At 53.1% G+C, this 17,892-nt stretch overlaps 1 protein-coding gene across 4 annotated transcripts in view; it reads right to left on the bottom strand.

The window, feature by feature from the left end:
* SMAD3 (SMAD family member 3) overlaps positions 1-17,892 on the bottom strand; it is a 119,299-nt gene that overhangs the window by 15,817 nt on the left and 85,590 nt on the right. For 3 of the 4 annotated variants that reach the window (XM_025918920.2, XM_086711021.1, XM_086711019.1), the window contains exons 2-5: positions 10,864-11,057; positions 10,556-10,687; positions 9,132-9,206; positions 6,325-6,375 (exon numbers count right to left, since the gene is read on the bottom strand). In XM_025918920.2, the coding sequence (XP_025774705.1) occupies positions 6,325-6,375; positions 9,132-9,206; positions 10,556-10,687; positions 10,864-11,057 (452 nt within the window). Of the gene's footprint in view, positions 1-6,324; positions 6,376-9,131; positions 9,207-10,152; positions 10,526-10,555; positions 10,688-10,863; positions 11,058-17,892 lie in introns of those variants that run through there. The other variant, XM_086711020.1, reaches the window with a different exon arrangement.

Here is a 17,892-nt window from a genome sequence, read left to right as displayed (position 1 = left end):
AAGAAGAGCTACAGACCAAAATGTATGGTCACCACTTCTAGGTTCTGCCTTGAGTGGCAAACTCTTTTTAAATGTATGCCCTCTTCCCCCCCTCCCTCCCCCCCCCCCCCCCACCAAATGACTTAGCCACACCATGATTAAGTACAAGAGAAATAAAAAGGACCCTGGAAAAGATAACATTATAAACGGGACCCAGAGAGCACTCAACTTGGCTCTGAGCTTCCTAGCAGACAAGGCAAAAAGGGAGACTATGCTGTATGGCTCTGGTTATGCACAGACAATGCTTACCAGTTCTGCAAGGGAATCAAAGCTTCTCCTGGCACTAAATCTTGAACAAAAATCTGCCAGGTGGCAACCTCTCCTCCCACATCCATCAAGCCAGCCAGCCTTAATTTGAAGAGTTTTCCAACAGATGCAGAAGCAATTTTGCATAAGGCTGCTTCTTGAAAAGGACTCGACGATATTGCCACTCAAAGACTCCTCTGGGAGGATGACTCCAAGGGATAAAGGGATTTGCCTCCACGACAGTGGTTTCGTTTCTCCAGGCCCAAGACTCAGCACACCCGGAGTGGCAGACAACAATGTCCAAGGCCTTCCTTCAAATAGCCCTGCTCCCAGCCAGACTGAGTCTATGCTGATCACTCTTCCCGCAGCAGAGGTGTTGGAAACCTCCTGCTCCTGGCATTCTCGGCCCCCTGCCCCCACCTGTGTGGGATCAGCCAGACTTCTCGAGTGGCATGGGGTACTTAATTCATGACTGGCCCCCTGCCAGACTAACGGCACTGACTGGCTTCGGTTTTAAGCCCTATTCCAAGCTGGCATGGGCTTTCTGTTTTGTTTAAGGAAAAGAAAACAGAATAAAACCCAGAAGGCAACACTTGGATTAAAGGATGCCTATTAAAAACATGTGCGAGAGATCCAAATCCGGTAAAGGAAAAGGGGGGGGGGGACAGATGAGGGGAGCAGGAATTAGCTTTCTACTATGAAAAGCAGGGAGCAGGCAAAGGCTGGGGCGCCGAAGCCACAAGGCTAAAGGTCAAAACGTGAATGCACTGCCTTCGTCTGGGCCCTCACCTGTGGAAGGAGCCTGAGCTCCTGTCCCAGAGATGCCACACTCCCATCCCCAGTCCTCACTGTTCCCTCTGCCTGGGCTGCCTGATCCTCACCAGCCCAGGCTCAACCTTTCAGCCCCAGCTTATGTGGCCGTGAAGACTTCACTTGCCCCTCTGTACACAGTCGGCCCTTATTAGTTGGGGTTTCTGAGGGTTAGTTCCTGTGGGCCCAAGATGGCTGGGTCCTGGCACCCGGGACCCCAATTTCAACCTAGCTCGTTAAGGAGGAGAACGACAAAACGAGGTATGCACAGCACAGAAAGCAGCCACCGCTCTTTCAGCCTTGGATCAGTTCACTGCAGCCAAGAGCAGTGGCGAAGTCTAAGGGTCACATCTTCTGGCTGGAAGCTGACTTCCTGCCATTAGGATGCTGTGATTTCTTCAATAAAATTTTTTAGGGACACCTGGGTGGCTCAGTTGGTTCAGCATCCAACTTCGGTTCAAGTCATGACCTTGAGGTTTGTGGGTTCAAGCCCCACGTCAGGCTCTGTGCTGACAGCTCAGAGCCTGAAGCCTGCTTCAGATTCTGTCTCTCTCTGTACCCCCACTCATGCTCTAGCTCTCTCTCTAAAACAACCATTAAAAATTTTGTTTTAAAAAATCTTTTTCAATGTTTATTTTCCCCAGGTGCCCCAGGAGGCTGAGGCGTCTCCCCACTGCCCCCACCACCCTGCCCCTCGCTCCTAGCAGGAGAGGAAGATACCTTCTACAAGAGGCACTCTGGAAACCATCACCTCCTCAATCTCCAGTCCAGCCACTGCCCCAGGGCACTGCCTGGTACCTCTTTCCCCTTGGTCAAGGCCCCTCCCCAAATGTTCACTTTAAAGCAAGAACGACTTACTCACCCTCAGGGTCCAGCTCATTATCTTTTTCCTCTTTATGCTTCCCTCCTCCTTCCCCTCCATTTGGCCCAATCCTGGACTTAAATGCTTAGGAAATCCCAGGTGACTCATCTAGCATGATGTGTAGTGACAGGAACATCACCTGCTCACGTCCCTTCCCTGCAAGCCAGAGCCGCTGGGTCTCCCCAGAGCCTGCCTCTGACGAGAAGCTGAGCTGGCTCGCAGTCAGTCACTCCTCTGGGCCCCTCCCTGTAAGGCCTGCAGCGGTCTCACAGCGGAGGGAGGCACAATCTCTTGCCTGGATGTGGGGAGGGAGTAAGAACGAGCCAGATGTCCTCTGCTCTCTTCCTGCGTAATTTCTTTGCAGGAAATAATCAGATGTCCTGAGATGTCCCCCATCCTTCTCTGTGGTCATCTCGCCTTTTATTTTCCCCGCACCCACCTCTGACCAACTTCGGCACCCCCCCCCCCCCCGCCGCCCCCCCCCCCCCCACACACACACACATACTCCTCTTAACTCTGTGTGTCACTTCAAGGCCTCTCCTTACGGCCCGCCCGTTGGCCTCCTGGCTGGGCCCAGCCCTCCAACGTGAACCTCAGCCTCTTCCCCTCCCTCCTCCCTCCTGGGGGCTCCCCCTCAACCCCTCCCTGGCCTTCTTTCCTTCTTGAGTTGGCTTTCCCTCTCCTGGTGCATCCACTGCCAGGACTTCAGCCGAACCTTTGCCAGTGTTTCCAGGGGGCCATCCTACAGAGATGGCCGACAGGTCAGAAGAGCAGAGTTCTGACAGCGGTTGGATCCGTGGGCAAAATGTTCAACCCGACAGGCCTCCTTTCTGCAGGACTGCTCAGAGGCCTTACCATGTGGGCGCCCCGGAGGCCCGAGGGGTCTACAGCGCAGGCTTTCCAAACTCCTGTGATGACAAACCCTGCCTCTCCAACTCTGCTTTGCAAAGGGCTCTCACACAGGCTAATGGCTTCCAAATCTGCACGTCCGGCCCCGACCTCTCTCCTGACTGCCCAGCTGCCTCCTGGACACAGTTAAGCATAGGCAAACTCACTGTCCTCTTCCAGCCCAAGCCCATCCCATCTCCTAGGTATCCGGTCTCTTGCCAGTTAAAGCTAGTTGATAAGCACCTGCTCATTCAGGCCCATGGCTCCCTCTCAACGCCCCTCCTAGCCCCACCACCATTTCTCCCAAGGGTTCATGGCAGCCTCCTTTGGTTTAACAGCTTCCTAAGGGGTGGTTTTTCATTTTGTTTTGTTTTTAGTTTTGGGTTTTTTTTCCCCCCCCTTTGGACACCAGCCATTTCCCTTAGACTTTAAATTCCATACAGTGGCCAGATTAATCTTTTTGAAACAGCCATCAGGTAACCAACCACTCTTCCCCCAAAGCCTTCATTCTGCAGGCAAGAAGGGAGTCAATAAGTGTGGCATTCAGGGCTCTTTTCTCAGTGCCCCCAGGAGTCTTCTCAGCCTCATCTGCCCCCCTCATCCCAACCAACCACAACACCAGCCATCCTCTGAGCTCTCCCTGCCCTTTCATGCCCTTCCCTCTATCTGCAATGTTCTTCCCTCCTTCTCATCCTCACAGTATCCCACCTGTCCTTCCAGGTCCCACTCACACACAACCGCAACTCTAAAGTCCTACCCCATCCAGCACTTTCCTCGTTGGCCTACACGCAGTTCCTCTCCTGTGCCTGCTCTCTTGGCACCGGGCACACTGCATCTCAGGTGGACGTAGACCCTTCCAGCCACTCCATCAGACCGTGTGTGCCCACGTGTCCTCCCCAGCTCCAGACCCCCAGCATCTGGACTTGCTAGGAACTCAGAAAAGCTGCTTGCAGGAATTAATTACACAGCGGATGCTGGCAAGCCTGGAGGCATGTCCCCACTGGAATGCCATCAATGCCTCCTTTGAACCCTCAGTCTGCACCTACTTGTTTTAGAATTACACTGATGCCTGCCTTATTTATCCCCACAAGGCCATAAGCATCTTGATGGCAGGACCTATGATTCCTCTTCAAATCCCCCCACGTGGACTGGTACTCAGATGACCGGTAGGAAGTGCCTGGGGAATCAACGAGGAAGAAAGAGACAGGCAGGCAGGCAGGGCTCCTACTTGGAGGTCCTCAACCTGACAAGTGCCCTCAACTACAAGTTAACAAGTACCCTTCCGAAGCTTCATTCTTCTGAGCAGGACATGGTGATAGGGGAGCGGGTCCTGCCACAGATGAGCGCACATGCTCTGGGGCCCGAAGGTCTGAGTTCAAAGCCTCTCCGTCTACTAACTGTGGGACTCGGCATGAGTTAGGTAACCAGTCTGTTTCTTGGCTTCCTAGTCGGGAAAGCGAAAAATTCCAACGCTGCTACCTTACACACTTGTTATGAAGACTGAGTTCACAGGCAGGAAACACTCTACACAATAGTCAGTAAATAGTAAGTTCTCAAGAAATGTTTGCCATCATCATCACCATCATCTGTCTCCTTCCAGCTAGGATGCCAGGAGCCTCTAAGATTTTGGGGGCCGGGATGAAGCCAGCAGTTTTGAATGGGTGAAGGTGGGGGTGAGAGGCAGGTACCAGGGGCCTGGGCAAGCAGAGGAGAAACACTGGTGTCTCAGCGTGAGTCCTAATCCTGACTTGTCAGCTGACTTGTTGCCCCACTCAGGTGCTCCCAGCAGACCGGCACCCACTCTCTGCCCGCCAGGCTTGAGGGCTGTTCCTTCCTTTGGAAGAAATGACCTAAGAATCCTCAACCCTCAGACAAGGGGCCTGAGGAAGGGGACACAGCAGGGAGGAAGAATTGGGTCAACGGGACACCTTTGCCTCAAGTCCAAGATCAAAAACCATCCTGTCATCCTGGTTCACACAATCTAGAAAGGAATTCACAGCAAGCTACCACTTGGGCCAACTTTCATTCTGAACCATGGAGTCAGGCAGTGTGGCTTCAAAGGCAAAGGCCTGCCCCAGAGTCTGTCGACCGATGGTGCTGCCTTGGCCACGGTTGGGAAAACAGCTCAGAAATTAAATCTAAACCAGCCAGCCTCAAAAGCTGGAAACCCAGAGTCAAGTTCACAGTCCTGGCCTTTAATTTTTCAAGTGTTAACACAGCTTCTAGCCTTCAGAGTTTGTTTTTAATAACTCAATTGGTCCTCTCACATCAGGAATTTGACCTTCCCTCTGCACAGCCCAAGACTCACAGTGATATTATCTTACAAAGATGTTAAAACAGATTCCCCCGAAGTCACATCTCACACTGCCCACTTGTCAGCCTGTATTAAAGGGTTTTCAGGCATCTCCCAACATTCCAAATGATTTTCTTCATCTGATGCTATTTGTCAGGGACTGGAAGCAACTGGGAACAAAAGCCAGGCCAACCCCCTCTGATTCGCCAAGCTTGGATATTAACGCTTTCTCTTCCTGAGCCACAAATTGAACCCCAGCAGTAAAGGCCAAAACAAAATCAAACTCACATTTTTCTAAGACAACCAGACCAGCACATAAAAAATTCCCCTCAATAAAAACGAAATGGATATTTCAATTGTTCGCAGCACTTCAGCGGGCCCCACGCTGGAGCCCAAGCGCGTTCCTGGAGTAGAGAAGCGAATCTCAGAACAACCCGCCCAGAGATCCAACAACTGAGGGATGGTCATGGAAATGATGGGCCAGCTGCTCTAAAACATCATGACACAATGCGAGATGATAAAGGAGGCATCTAAATATGGAAATGCACTTACAAAACAACAAGGAGAAGAATGAGAAACACGGATGGACACTGTAGTCTCCATTGGCAAGGCACAAATATATATGCCTGATCCACAAACATCAGGAGGACCGTGACAAAAGAACACCCGTGTGCGTGGGTGGGGAATTATGGGCAATTTTGCTTCCCTCCCCCCCCCCCCCAATTCCCTTGTATCTTGCTGTTTTAAATTAAAAGTACATGATGATTAGATGAAATACTCAGATAAAATCCAAAGAAGTGTATCGTGCAACAAACCGGCAGAAGTCAGGGCCGGAGTCTGCACTGCTCGCCCGTGGCTTTGTGTCAAACCACACACATATGCTTGGCTGACCACAGAGTCTCATCTCCTGAGCACAAGGTTTGGGGGATTTTCATTCACTCACGTCTGACTGCCACCCAGGGGACATACAAACCCGGTACATTGCTTTTCCTGCCACCGCTCTTCTCGGGTTTCCCCATTCTGTGGGTGACCCCAGAATCACTGTAACCAGAAACCTGATGGGCTGGGCTGAGCTGATGGTGAGGGGCGGGGAGAGCCTCACCTTCAGGGCCTCATCCCCCCACCGGCCACCAGCCAGGGTTGCAGCTAGAGGGGGTTACAGTCCTACGGATGAAGAGATACTTACCCAAATTGTTGTGCGCTGGGGACATCGGATTCGGGGATAGGTTTGGAGAACCTGTGAGGTGAGACAGAGTCGTGAGAACGAACAGAACATTCTTGGCTTAGAGCACCAAATTACTGAACACGTGCATCAAGATGGGGCAGCTCAACACAGCAGGCAGAAAACCCTGGGCTGAGCCTCCAAAGCCCAGGAGGAGGTCTGATACCGTGTCCCTGCCCTGCTTTCTCTCCCTGGGCCCCAGTCTTCACCTGTGGAACAAACAGATGAGCGGCTAACCTCAGAGGTCTCTCCCACAACTTGATGGTGTGAGGATCCGGACCAAACCCACAGCACAGGGCACAGAGCTCCCTGGAAGCTATGGCCCCAGGAAAACAAGGTGGACAGGGAAGGCCCAGGCAATGAAGGCCTCCCCTCCCACACAGGTAGGGCCACAGCTCCCCAGAAGGCCCCTTCAAATACCAATCTAGCCCTTTCCCCAGGTCTCAGGAAACTCACCCAGCTGCCTCATAAACCCTACAACTCTGCAACCAGACTGATGTTTGAGGCAATACATGAGGCTGCTCATGGGGATGTGTCCAAACCTACCCAATTCTTCCTGCCCGGCTACCTTCTCTCCAGCCCTCCCTCTCAGGAGAAAAAGAAAACCACATGGCATCTGCTTTCAAAAAAAGAAAAAAAACCAAACAGTGCCGTTCCACAGAGCAAGTTGGCTCATCCCTTTGTCCCTGGACCCAAGAGGGCTGCAGCTATTTCTGTAGTAACAGCCCTGAAGGATGGGCGCATATGCCTTGTTTATGAGGGTCTGTTCCTGCTCCCCAACTCAGCTGTAACCTCCTTGAGGGTGAGGGATGAGCCATAGGCTTCTCTTCCTCCCCCAGAACCCAGCACATCAGGGGATGTGGAAGAGTCGTGGAAGACAGCTTCCAACCTGGCCACAGAGTCCAGGCGTGTCACCAGCGTATCAGCGATGGGATTTCAGCAAAGTGGTCTAACCTCCTCGAGCCTTGATTTTTATTTCCCTTCAGGTGTAAAATGGGGATAATGCCACCTATTGTGTGATTTGTAGAAATGAAGCGTGATCATGCATAGACAAATGGCTGCACCATGACTGGTACACAGCAGGCACTCAATAAATGCTGGTTTCCTGTTTTGTGGCAGCCCAAATCAAGAAGGCCCAGGAAGGCTGTGGGACCATCTCACTGGTCTGGAAGGGCACGCATGTGTGTTAGGGGAGACCCAGGGCCGGACAAGGGGATCCTCGGACCCCAACTGAGACACTATCACATCTCAGCTGGCAGAGAAGCAGCTGGACTTGTTTCCAAATGGACAACTTTGAGTGAAAAGCCGAGGAGCAGAAGAAGACACCCCCCCCCCAAGAGACTGGGGGTCCACAGAGCCCAACGTCTACTTTTGACACATCACGGACGTCCACAGCAGGGCCCTGCAGGTACACTGACAGGAGGAGAGGAAGAAAGAAGAGATGACAGAGAGGGTGGGACAGAAAGGAAGGCAGGGAGGGGGGAAGAAGCGCGTGCTGAGGGTGGTGGAAGGGTGGCTGGCTGCTCGTTCTGCGCTCGGACCCTCTCCTTTGGCCCTGCTTTGACAGTGCTAATCATTCTACACACAGAAAGAAGAGCAGGGAGGGAAGAGAAAAGGAGTTAGAAGCAACGTAGCATCTGGAAAGATGCTGCTTAGCTGGCCTGCTTCCCGTGCCACATCCCAGGGCTGCAGGCTTGCAGCCGTCACTTGGCATGGAGTGCGGGAAGGCCTGTGACACACCGCAGCCCGGGGCGCGCCGTCAGCCACTCCCGGGGGTGTGTGCCACACCCCAAAGCGCCGCGACGCCCACGCCGGGTATCAAGCAGCCACGCTTACAACGAACATGCAAGTCTCCCTCGTGTGCCTCTTTCAGGACCCGCACACTCTCTTTTGGGCCGTGTGCAAGGGCGGGCGGGCTCCGTGTGGACGAGGCATGCCTGCGATCTTCGGGACGGAGCATCTGCTCGGCCCCCTCCTCCTCCTCACCCAACCACGCACAGCGCCGCACACATTCTTATGTGGCAGCTGGGGTTCCATTCAAGGAGCCACCGGTTTGGAGCCAATTTGGTCCCGTAACAAATGATGCGGGAACGGCTGGAGACAACTGGGCTGGGTCCCTCGCGGCGGGAATACATAGATGACGTTTGGTCACTACACAAAAATAGACGTTTCGGGGGCCTCCACTGGCAGAGACCCTGACCGCCTCCATTCAGCCTTTCCTCCTGAGCTGTGTCAGGTGATCAAGCCCACCCATCACCCCGCTGCCAAGCTCTCACCAAGGCAGAGATTCTGCTTAAAGCCTGCAGTGGCTCTTGGCCACAGTGAAACCTTGAGGGACACTCCTCCTGTCTCTCCCCACTCCCCAGCCACACAGAGCTCTCACTGTCACCAGAACGCACCAGGCTATCCTGCCCATGCCCATGCCCCTACCTAGCATATCCTCTCTGCCTGACGGCCTGGTCAACACCTACCCATCCCCAAGACTTGACTGAAGAAAAACCTACCCTGTGAGGTACTGTTCTGCTCCCAACACCTCCTCCCCAGGCTGGGGTAGGTGGCCCTCCCCTGTGCCCACTGCCACATGGCGTCCTCCATCAGGGCATATATGAGACGGCACAGTGACTGCTGGTCGTCGTCCTCACAAACTGAGCAGCCCAGGCTCCTCTCTCCCCAGTGCCTGGGACGGCATCTGGCACCTAGTTGTTGCTTCATAAATGCCGGGTAGAGGGACAGGGGGAGGGCAGGCACTCAGCGAGGATCAAGACTCTGACCTGCATCCATGCTGTGGTTCATCTGGTGGTCACTGGTCTCTCCATCTTCACTCAGGTAGCCAGGGGGTGGGGTTTCTGGGAATCAGAAGGAAGGTGGTTCATTAAGGGGCCTGCACGGTTCAGCTCGGAGACACCTGCTGCAAACCCGTCACACGTCCACACCACTCTGCCAGGAGCAGGTGCTGGAGGCGCTGCGGGCCTCTGAGCAAGGGCACCAGCTCCTCAATCCAGCTGGCCTCATGCCCTTCGACCCCCGTCTCCTCGGCTGGATTGTGACCACCTTTGTTCATGCCATCCTGACGCCTAAGACCGAAACAGCTGTTCCTAGAGCCGCTGCCAGGCTAACTTCTTCCCACCCTAGAAGGTCAAGTGTAAGCCCACCCCTCCAGGGAGGCTGGGGACTTGCCTGAGCCTCACCCACCTCTGTCCTCTGAAGGGCAATTGCCTCATGCTGCCCTTTGGCTCCGCTAGTCTACTCCTGTACAGGTACCCTGTTCATTGTCACTCCTCTGTTGGACATCTTGGCTGCCCCAGTGGGCTTCAAGTTCAATGGCAGCAGCGACCATGATCTGTTTCTCTGAATGACCCCAGACGGTGACTTAGCTCTCTAATGTTTGCGCAGTGAACACGGTGACCTACCCCTAGGGGCCAGCACCCCCTGTGAAGGACCTGGAAGAGGCTGGGCCTGTAAAGGGGTCTCTCCGTAGGCTCTGCCCCATGCACAGGCCTACAGTCAACCTCAGCACAGTGAACTCACTCAGGGTAAGAGGCTTGTCCAAGTCAGAGCGCTCTGAAAGGCAGGCAGGATTCCTGCCGCTGTGACCAGCCCAAGCTCAGCCAAGCAGTTTTCCTGGACGCCCTGCGTGCTGGTGATTCACACATTATTTGCATGTAAATGAAGGGCTTCTAAAAACATCTGCACTCTGACAGCTGAGCCGGCTTCTCCCCCGTGCAGTCAGTCAAAACTCCCGCTTGGGCCTCAGCCCCCACCCAGGCTGAAACCCCCACCAGGCTTACTTACTGAAGGGCCATTCTCCGCACCGGCTGCCTGGCCCTCGGCTCCCCCACTGCTCTGCAGGCCCCCAGCCCGTCGGGGATCCTGCCCAAACTCCAGCCCCGGTCGCGAGGGCGGTGAGAGAAACACAGCATTGCTATTTCCGCTTCCAAAATAAATGACGGCACCGAGGCCGGGCGGAAGGGTCACGCCGCCGCTCCTCCGTGCCAAGAAAAGCATCATTACTGAGCGGGGAGCCAAGGCCACGGGTCCTCTCCCAACGGGTGTGCGGTTCTGAGTCAGGGGCCCTCGGGCCAGCGCCGTGTGCGGAGGGGGGACAGGGCGGCCCAGGACAGCCAAGAGAGCTGCAGGGGGACTGGCGTGAGGACTGCTGGCACCCCTGTGTGCCCCTGCGCACCCCTGTGCCTACCTGGAATATTGCTCTGGGGCTCGATGCCCGCGGGGAAGTTAGTGTTCTCGGGGATGGAATGGCTGTAGTCGTCCAGCGGGGGGAACTCGGCCGGGATCTCTGTGTGGCGTGGCACCAGCACAGGAGGTAGAACTGTCCAGAAGAGCAGAGGCAGATTGGCGTCAAGGCCAGGGTGGCACCAAAGCCCTCCAAGTGCCACACCCTCCTCACCCCCCACCTGGACAGGGAAAGGGGAGACGAGGCAGGGAGGGGATGGAGAGGACACGCAGGTCGCTGCAGACCCAGGGAGAGGGTGAGGCGGTGCCTACCTGGGGTCTCTACCCTCTGATAGTGGTAGGGATTCACGCAGACCTCGTCCTTCTTCATGTTGAAGGCGAACTCGCATAGCTCCATGGCCCGCAGCTCGTGGTGGCTGTGGAGGTCAGGCCATCGCCACAGGCGGCAGTAGATGACATGGGGGAGCCCCTTCCGATGGGACACCTGCAGTCGGCCATCCAGGGACCTGCCGGGATGGGGAAAGGTGAAGAGCAACAGTGAAGTGGATTGGGCGTGCCTTCTCCCAGAGTTCGAGATTGGTCTGCAGAGCCTCAGGGCTCTCTCCTCTGCCCTCATCTCTCTGAGCCTCATGGGCCAGAGATCAGAGAGTCTCTGTCAGGGCTGGCAGCAATCCCAGGAGGGAAACACAGACATCCACCAAGGAAGGCCAGAGGCCTCCCTGGCTTGGCAGGGGGCACCTTGACTACACCAGGCCCCGGGATGAGTCCTCCAGCCCTCAACCCCCCATGTGAAGGGAATGGCACTTGCAAAGGCCCACGGGCCAGACCGAGGAGTGCAGACGGGGCCAGGGCTGAGCAAGATCACTGGGGCTCTTTAGGTCCATGCGTGCATGAGCCACAGGGATGCTGTTAAGTGACCAAGTTAGGCCACGGCTAACCCCTCCCAACACTCACACAGCAAATCCCCCACATGTCAGAAAGCAAGAAGAGTCCCTCTCCCTTTTAGTTGGCATTTGTGATGGGGCAGGGAGGGAGAGAGAGAAATTAAAGGGAATTTTAAGTTGCAAGACTCTAAACTGCCAACTTCTCGGGAATCGCTTTCAGTTTGAGGGCCGTTGGGAGGTGTCACCTGGGTGTCACCGTCCATAGTGCTCTCCTAGTTCAGAGCCCAGGCCTGAGGGGTGGTGCATACGCTCAGCAGGAACGGAGCCTGCAGCCCCACACCGGGCCCAGTCCTGCAACTGTCCCCAGCCTGGCCGGGCCAAACACCACTAACAACAGCACCCTGTCCCAGCTCAAACAAGGTTTTCTGTGGTGACCTGGCCTCGGAGCAGCTGTGACCTGGTGACCCCACCTCTCAGGCCAGGCCAAAGTGTGGCCCCTGGACAAGTAGCACGGGTCCACAGAAGTTTGTTAAAAAGGAAGAATCTCAGAGGCTTCCCCAACCTGCTAAATCCAAATCTTCCTCTTTATAAAACCTCCAGGTGATCTGTATGCCGAGAAAGGTGGAGCAAGGCGACCGGACAGCACAGCTGGGAGCCCAGGAATGCACTGTCAGACAAGGGTGAGGTGGGGAGGTAGAAGGCTCCTGAAGGTGACCTCTGGTAGCAGGCAGGCGAGGCGATCCCATTCACACCATCCTTCATCTAACAAATATTTTTATGAGCTCCTACTATTGTGTGGCGCTAGAGACACGGCGGTGAGGGAGAAGAGGTCACCGTGAAACAGACCACAGAGTGCTCCCTGCTCCTGTGGAGCTTCCAGTCCAATGGACAAGACCAGTATTAATCAAATAATCATACACAGCTACGATGACAAACTATGTGAGTGTTCTGAAGGAAAAGCACAGGGAACTATAAGAGTATGTGACCCTGGGGACCTTGCTTTGCTGAAGGGCTGGAGGGGGCATTTCTGAGGAGGTGATGGTTGGCCTGAAAGTCTAAAGGACAAGGAAGAACTAACTGGGCAAAGGGACATGGGAGGAGGGCATTCCAAGTAGGGGGATGAACGTGTGCGAAGGCCCTGAAAAGGGTGGAAAATATGGTAAAGGGAGGGAACAGGAGAAGGGCCAGAGCGACTGGGGAGGACAGAGGGAGAGGACTGGGCATAAGATGAGGCAGGGGAGCAGGCAGGCTAACTCTGCAGGGCCTTGGGAGCAATGACAAAAGGTTCTGCCTTTTTCCTAAAAGCCGTAGCAAGTCCCTGAGATGTTTAAGCTGAGTGTGTGTGCATGAAATCCTGGCAGCGTGGACAAGATTAGGGGCCATGGGGGTGGAGAGTGAGTGGGGGGAGACGGGTGCATGTGAATAAAGAGGTACACAACAGAGGACTACTCTCCCTACAAGAAGGCCCATGCTAGGACCTCACTGGTCAGTGGGTATGACTTTTCTTAATAGCTGGGGGTGGGGGGCAGTAGAGAATCATTTGCAAGCTCTCCCTCCCCCCGCTCCAGGGCCGAGGGCACCCATCTGCCTGAATAAACAATTTACGGGCACTCCGTGAGGGAAGGCCTAGCCAGATGCAACCAGAAGCACCAACCGAAGAGAAAGAAATAGGAATCCAATCAAACTCTAAGCCACTGGCCTGGGAACGGGGAAGGGACAAAGGTCAGCACAAGCCTTGGTCACAGGGACTGACGGGGAGCTGCTGACGAAGGGCATCTCAAAGGATGTAATTACCTCCCTCCCATGGGGCCCTGGACCAAGGAACCCCTCCAGCCAAAAACCGGTAATTACCAGGCAGAACAAGAGAGAACAGCCTGGACTCGCCCCCGGGGGTAGAGAAGGAACACTACCGGATATGGAGTCATGTGGCCTGGGGTCAAGATGGGGTTCCCCTCTCCCAGCTGGGAGACAACACTGGGCAAGTCATGAGGTCTCTGGGACCCTCAGCTACTTCATCTGTAAAATGCAAACATTCCCCCCACCCACTACCCACTCTTCGGTGTCACTCTTCGGTGTTTGACAAAAGCCCCAGCTAAGAGCCAGCTGGACACGGTAGCAGCCTCTTCAGGGGGAGGCCCTGGAGAAAGGCTCAGGTGGGCAGTGAGGGAGGACTGGGGCTATGGAGGGAGCCCCTCCCCTTCCCACCTGGTTGATCCAAGGGGGTGACCCTCTGGTTTTAAAAATAATAATACAGGGTAAGAGCAGGGGCAGCGGAGGACAACACAAGAGAAAGGTCTCAGCTTCCATGCAGCCGACAGCCCGGGACAGTGAGCATAAGGCCAAGTTCCTGACAACTCTGTACCCCAGTTTGAGCCTTTAGGAAGGGGAGGTAGAGGGGACAGGATGCTCTGAGCACTCCTGATGAGGCAAGACCCTCACACACAGCCCTAACATCTGAAACCCCCAGAACCAGGACACCTCACTCGACAGAAACTGGAGTAGACCCAGGAACTCACACCTGCTCAGGGGCCTGCAAGGGGTGAAAGGGCATGGAGTAGGTAGAAATGGGACCGCCTTGTAAACGTGCAACTCTGACACAATACGGGTCACTAGGGCCAAGGTCGGGGTGTGGGGCAGGTTGCGATACGGTCTCTATAGGTTTTTTGCAGTTGAGGGATGGGAAGGAGCATCGAGGAGGACGACAGGTTTATTGCATCTGTAGGTCGAAAACTTCAGTTTGCCAATTCCACATCCGATGCTGTCTGCACTTCATGGGCTGTTTTCTCTTGAGGATACAATGCTTGGCTGTCTCCCTGAAGAATTCTGGCATAGGAGGCTCCAGGCAAAGAAGAAGGAAGAGGGGGGGGAAAAGAAGAAAGAGGGCAAAGGGGAGGGGCTACGGGGGTAGGCAGAAGAGGCTGGTAGAGGGAAGGAAGAGAGGAGAAAGGGAGGGGTGAGGAATGGATGGTCAGGGGGAGGGAGGGGAGGAGGGAGGGAGAGGGTAAGAAATGTCCTTCCATTAAATACAACAACCTGAAAGGATGCGTCTATCTCTGTTGTGCCCAAGATAACAAGAAGAGTGTAGACATGGAAACGTGGCCATATGGGAACAGACGTCAGAGTGGAGTGAGCTGAAACCAAGCACCTGTCAGAGGAAGCCAACAAAAGTGATTCCATTCGTGCCTCAGAACCTGGGAAAGACGCAGGAATTGGAGGCACCATACACTTCTCAAGAGGAGGATCCAACAGGAGGATGGGTTTAAAGTCTATGGAAAAGGCAGCCAGATCAGCTCTCCACCCTGAGCCCCTGCAAACAGGACCCGACCCCCCCCCAATCCAGCGAGAAACAGGTTTACTCTGCAGAAAATGAACCAGAGAGCAGGGCTCTGGATGGGGCCACCAGGGCACAGCTAAGGGTGAAGGTCAGATGAGGGCTGGAAACAAGATGTCGTGACTGATGTTTTGCTCACTCGGCACCCAGGACTGTGACGGGCAGGCCTGTGCCCCCGACCCCCACCTGTGGAGAAATTAAACAGCTGAGCCCTTAAGACATGCAATACTGACATTTGGGGAACCCTCAACAAAACAGCCCGGTTCCTGCCAGCTCACCATATATATAGGGGAGCTTACCTGCCAACACATAACAGAGCATTCAATCTGCTTTCTACCGCTTCATTTTTTTTTTTTTTTTTTAATTTTTTTTTTTCAACGTTTATTTATTTTTGGGACAGAGAGAGACAGAGCATGAACGGGGGAGGGGCAGAGAGAGAGGGAGACACAGAATCGGAAACAGGCTCCAGGCTCTGAGCCATCAGCCCAGAGCCCGACGCGGGGCTCGAACTCACGGACCGCGAGATCATGACCTGGCTGAAGTCGGACGCTTAACCGACTGCGCCACCCAGGCGCCCCTACCGCTTCACTCTTAAACATGAATGCACAGCCAGAACCCTCAGCCATTTAGAGAACGCCTCTAACACAAGGCACAGAGACAGAAATGAGGGGGCGGGGGTGAGGAGGAAGTCTCAGACAATACAGGGAGCAGAAAAACCTTCAAACAAAATGAAACAAAAACTACTCTCAGGAAGAGAAAATATTACAATCCTAAAACAGGAACATTTACAAACTATGAAAAAAACTTTTGGAAATAAAAATTAATGGGAGTTAAAAATTGAGGAAAGAGTTCTTGAAGTTTTCAACTGTATACACGAACTATTTATCAATGAGTTTTTAAAAATCAAGGGAAGCCCAGTAACCAAGTCAGTGCGGTCATGGCAAACGACTGATAAACACGTCAATGGAGCCTAACAGAGTCCAGAAATGGTTACGTATATATGGGCAGCTGATTTTCAACAAAGGTCCAAAACCATTTAGTGGACAGAGGACCGTCTGTTCGACAAATGGTGCTGGAACAATGGGATGTCCATATGGGAGACAAATGAACTTCAACCTACAGCTTGCACCCTGTGCAAAAATTAATTGAAATGGGTCCTGAGATCAAGCCTGAAACCACAACTTTCAGGAGAATACACAAGGAATACATGAGGAATCTCTGTGACCTTGGGGTAGACACACATTGCTTAGATACCACATCAGAAGCACATCCCACTAAAAAAGAAAGTTGACAAGTTGGACTTCATCATAATGTAAGCTCCTGGTCTTTGAATGGCATTGTTTGGAGAATAAAAAACCCTAAGTTAGGGGAAAATGTTTGCAAAGCCTACATCTGATAAAGGGCCTGTTTCCAGAATAAAGAACTCTGAAAATTCAATATTGAGAAAACAAACAAGGGTGCCTGGGTGGCTCAATGGGTTGAGCATCTGACTTCAGCTTGGGTCATGATCTCACAGTTTGTGAGTTCCAGTCCCGCGTCGGGCTCTGTGCTGACAGCTCAGAGCCTGGATCCTGCTTCAGATTCTGTGTCTCCCTCTCTACCCCTCCCCTGCTCATGCTATGTCTCTCTCTCTCTCTCAAAAATGAATGTTAAAAAAAAAATTCAGAAAAAGAAAAACAACCCAACTGTAAAAAACAAAACAAAAACCAAAAACCAAAAAACAACAACAGGTAAATGATTTGAACAGACCCTCCACAAAAAGGTATAAAGATGGTCAATGAGCACATGAAATGATACCCGACATCACCCGTCATTAGAGAAGGGCAAATTTAAACCATGGTGAGACACCACTTCGTAATTGTTCGAATGGCTACAATTAAAGACCATGCCACATGCTGGTGAAAGCATGGAGAGACTAAAACTTCAGACGTTGTTGGGTGGGCATGTAAAATGGTGTAACTACTTTGGAAAACAGTTTGTAAGTGTCTTAAAAAGTCCAAAACATAAGCCTATCATATGATCCACCCATTCCACTAAGTGCTTCCCCAAAAGAAGTGAAAACATCTGTCCATTGGACGACCTGTGTACAAATGTCCACAGCAGCTTCGCCAGCAATAGCCCCAAACTGAAAACTACCCAACATTTATCATCAACAGGTGAATGGATAAACTGGGACGTATCCACACAAAGCAACACCACCCACCACTTCATGAAAACGAACGGACTGTTGATACATGCAACAACGCGGATGAATTTAAAAACGCTCATGCCCAGTGAAAGAAGCCAGATGTGATTCTGTTTATATCAAATTACAGAGTAACTTAAAGGAAAAATGCAAACTTCTCCAGAGTGACAGAAAGCAGACCAGTGGTTGCCTGGGGTTGGGGTGAAGGGACGGGAGTGGGGGCTTATTATGGGTTAAAGGCTATGTTGACTATCCCCATAGCAGTGCTGGTTTCACAGGTATACACAGATGTCAACATTTATCAAATTGTACACTTTAGGATATGTGCAGTTTGTTGTAGGTTACCCATTATTAAAAAAAATAATAAAAGGCAAGAGCTCTGGGGCTTTGGACTTGGATAAACCTGGATTCAAAGACTGGCCGTGCTCGATAACCGTATCAACCTAACCAAATTGCTTAAGGTCTTGGTCTTAATTTTTTTTATCATCTGAAATGTAAGCCCCTCCATTCAATTGCTGGAAAGACTAAGTGCTACTTGGTGCAGAAAGCCTTCAGCCTGGAGTCAGAACACAGTAACCAGCAGCCATCTACGGTCATTATTGTTTCTAGTAAGGCAAAAGTAAGGTACACGGTAGGGAACTCAAAAACACCAGCCCCCTCCCCTGCTCTGACAAGTGGGTGCACAGCCTGGCTGTCCCCGGACAGGCTTCAGTTGGCCTGGTGCTTCTCATTTCCTCAAGGCTTCTGTGCTCTGACTCTCCGCACAGCCTGTGCACAGTGCTGTGCGGGTTATAAGGCAAGGCTCGTAGTGACTGTATATCGGTGTGTCTGAGATGTAAGGTTCCTCTCCTGGGAGCACACAGCAGTCTGCATCGGGCTTCTGTGAAAGACCAGCAATCCTGGCTGCCAGGCTGGGCCCTGATGGCAGGGAGACCGTCCCT

This window comes from Puma concolor, chromosome B3, assembly GCF_028749965.1.
Source record: "Puma concolor isolate L17-30 chromosome B3, mPumCon1.1.hap2, whole genome shotgun sequence".
In the NCBI taxonomy this organism is placed as follows: Eukaryota; Metazoa; Chordata; class Mammalia; order Carnivora; family Felidae; genus Puma; species Puma concolor.
The sequence above is the reverse complement of the archived record's forward strand: the minus strand, read 5'-3'. Positions and strand labels throughout refer to the sequence as shown.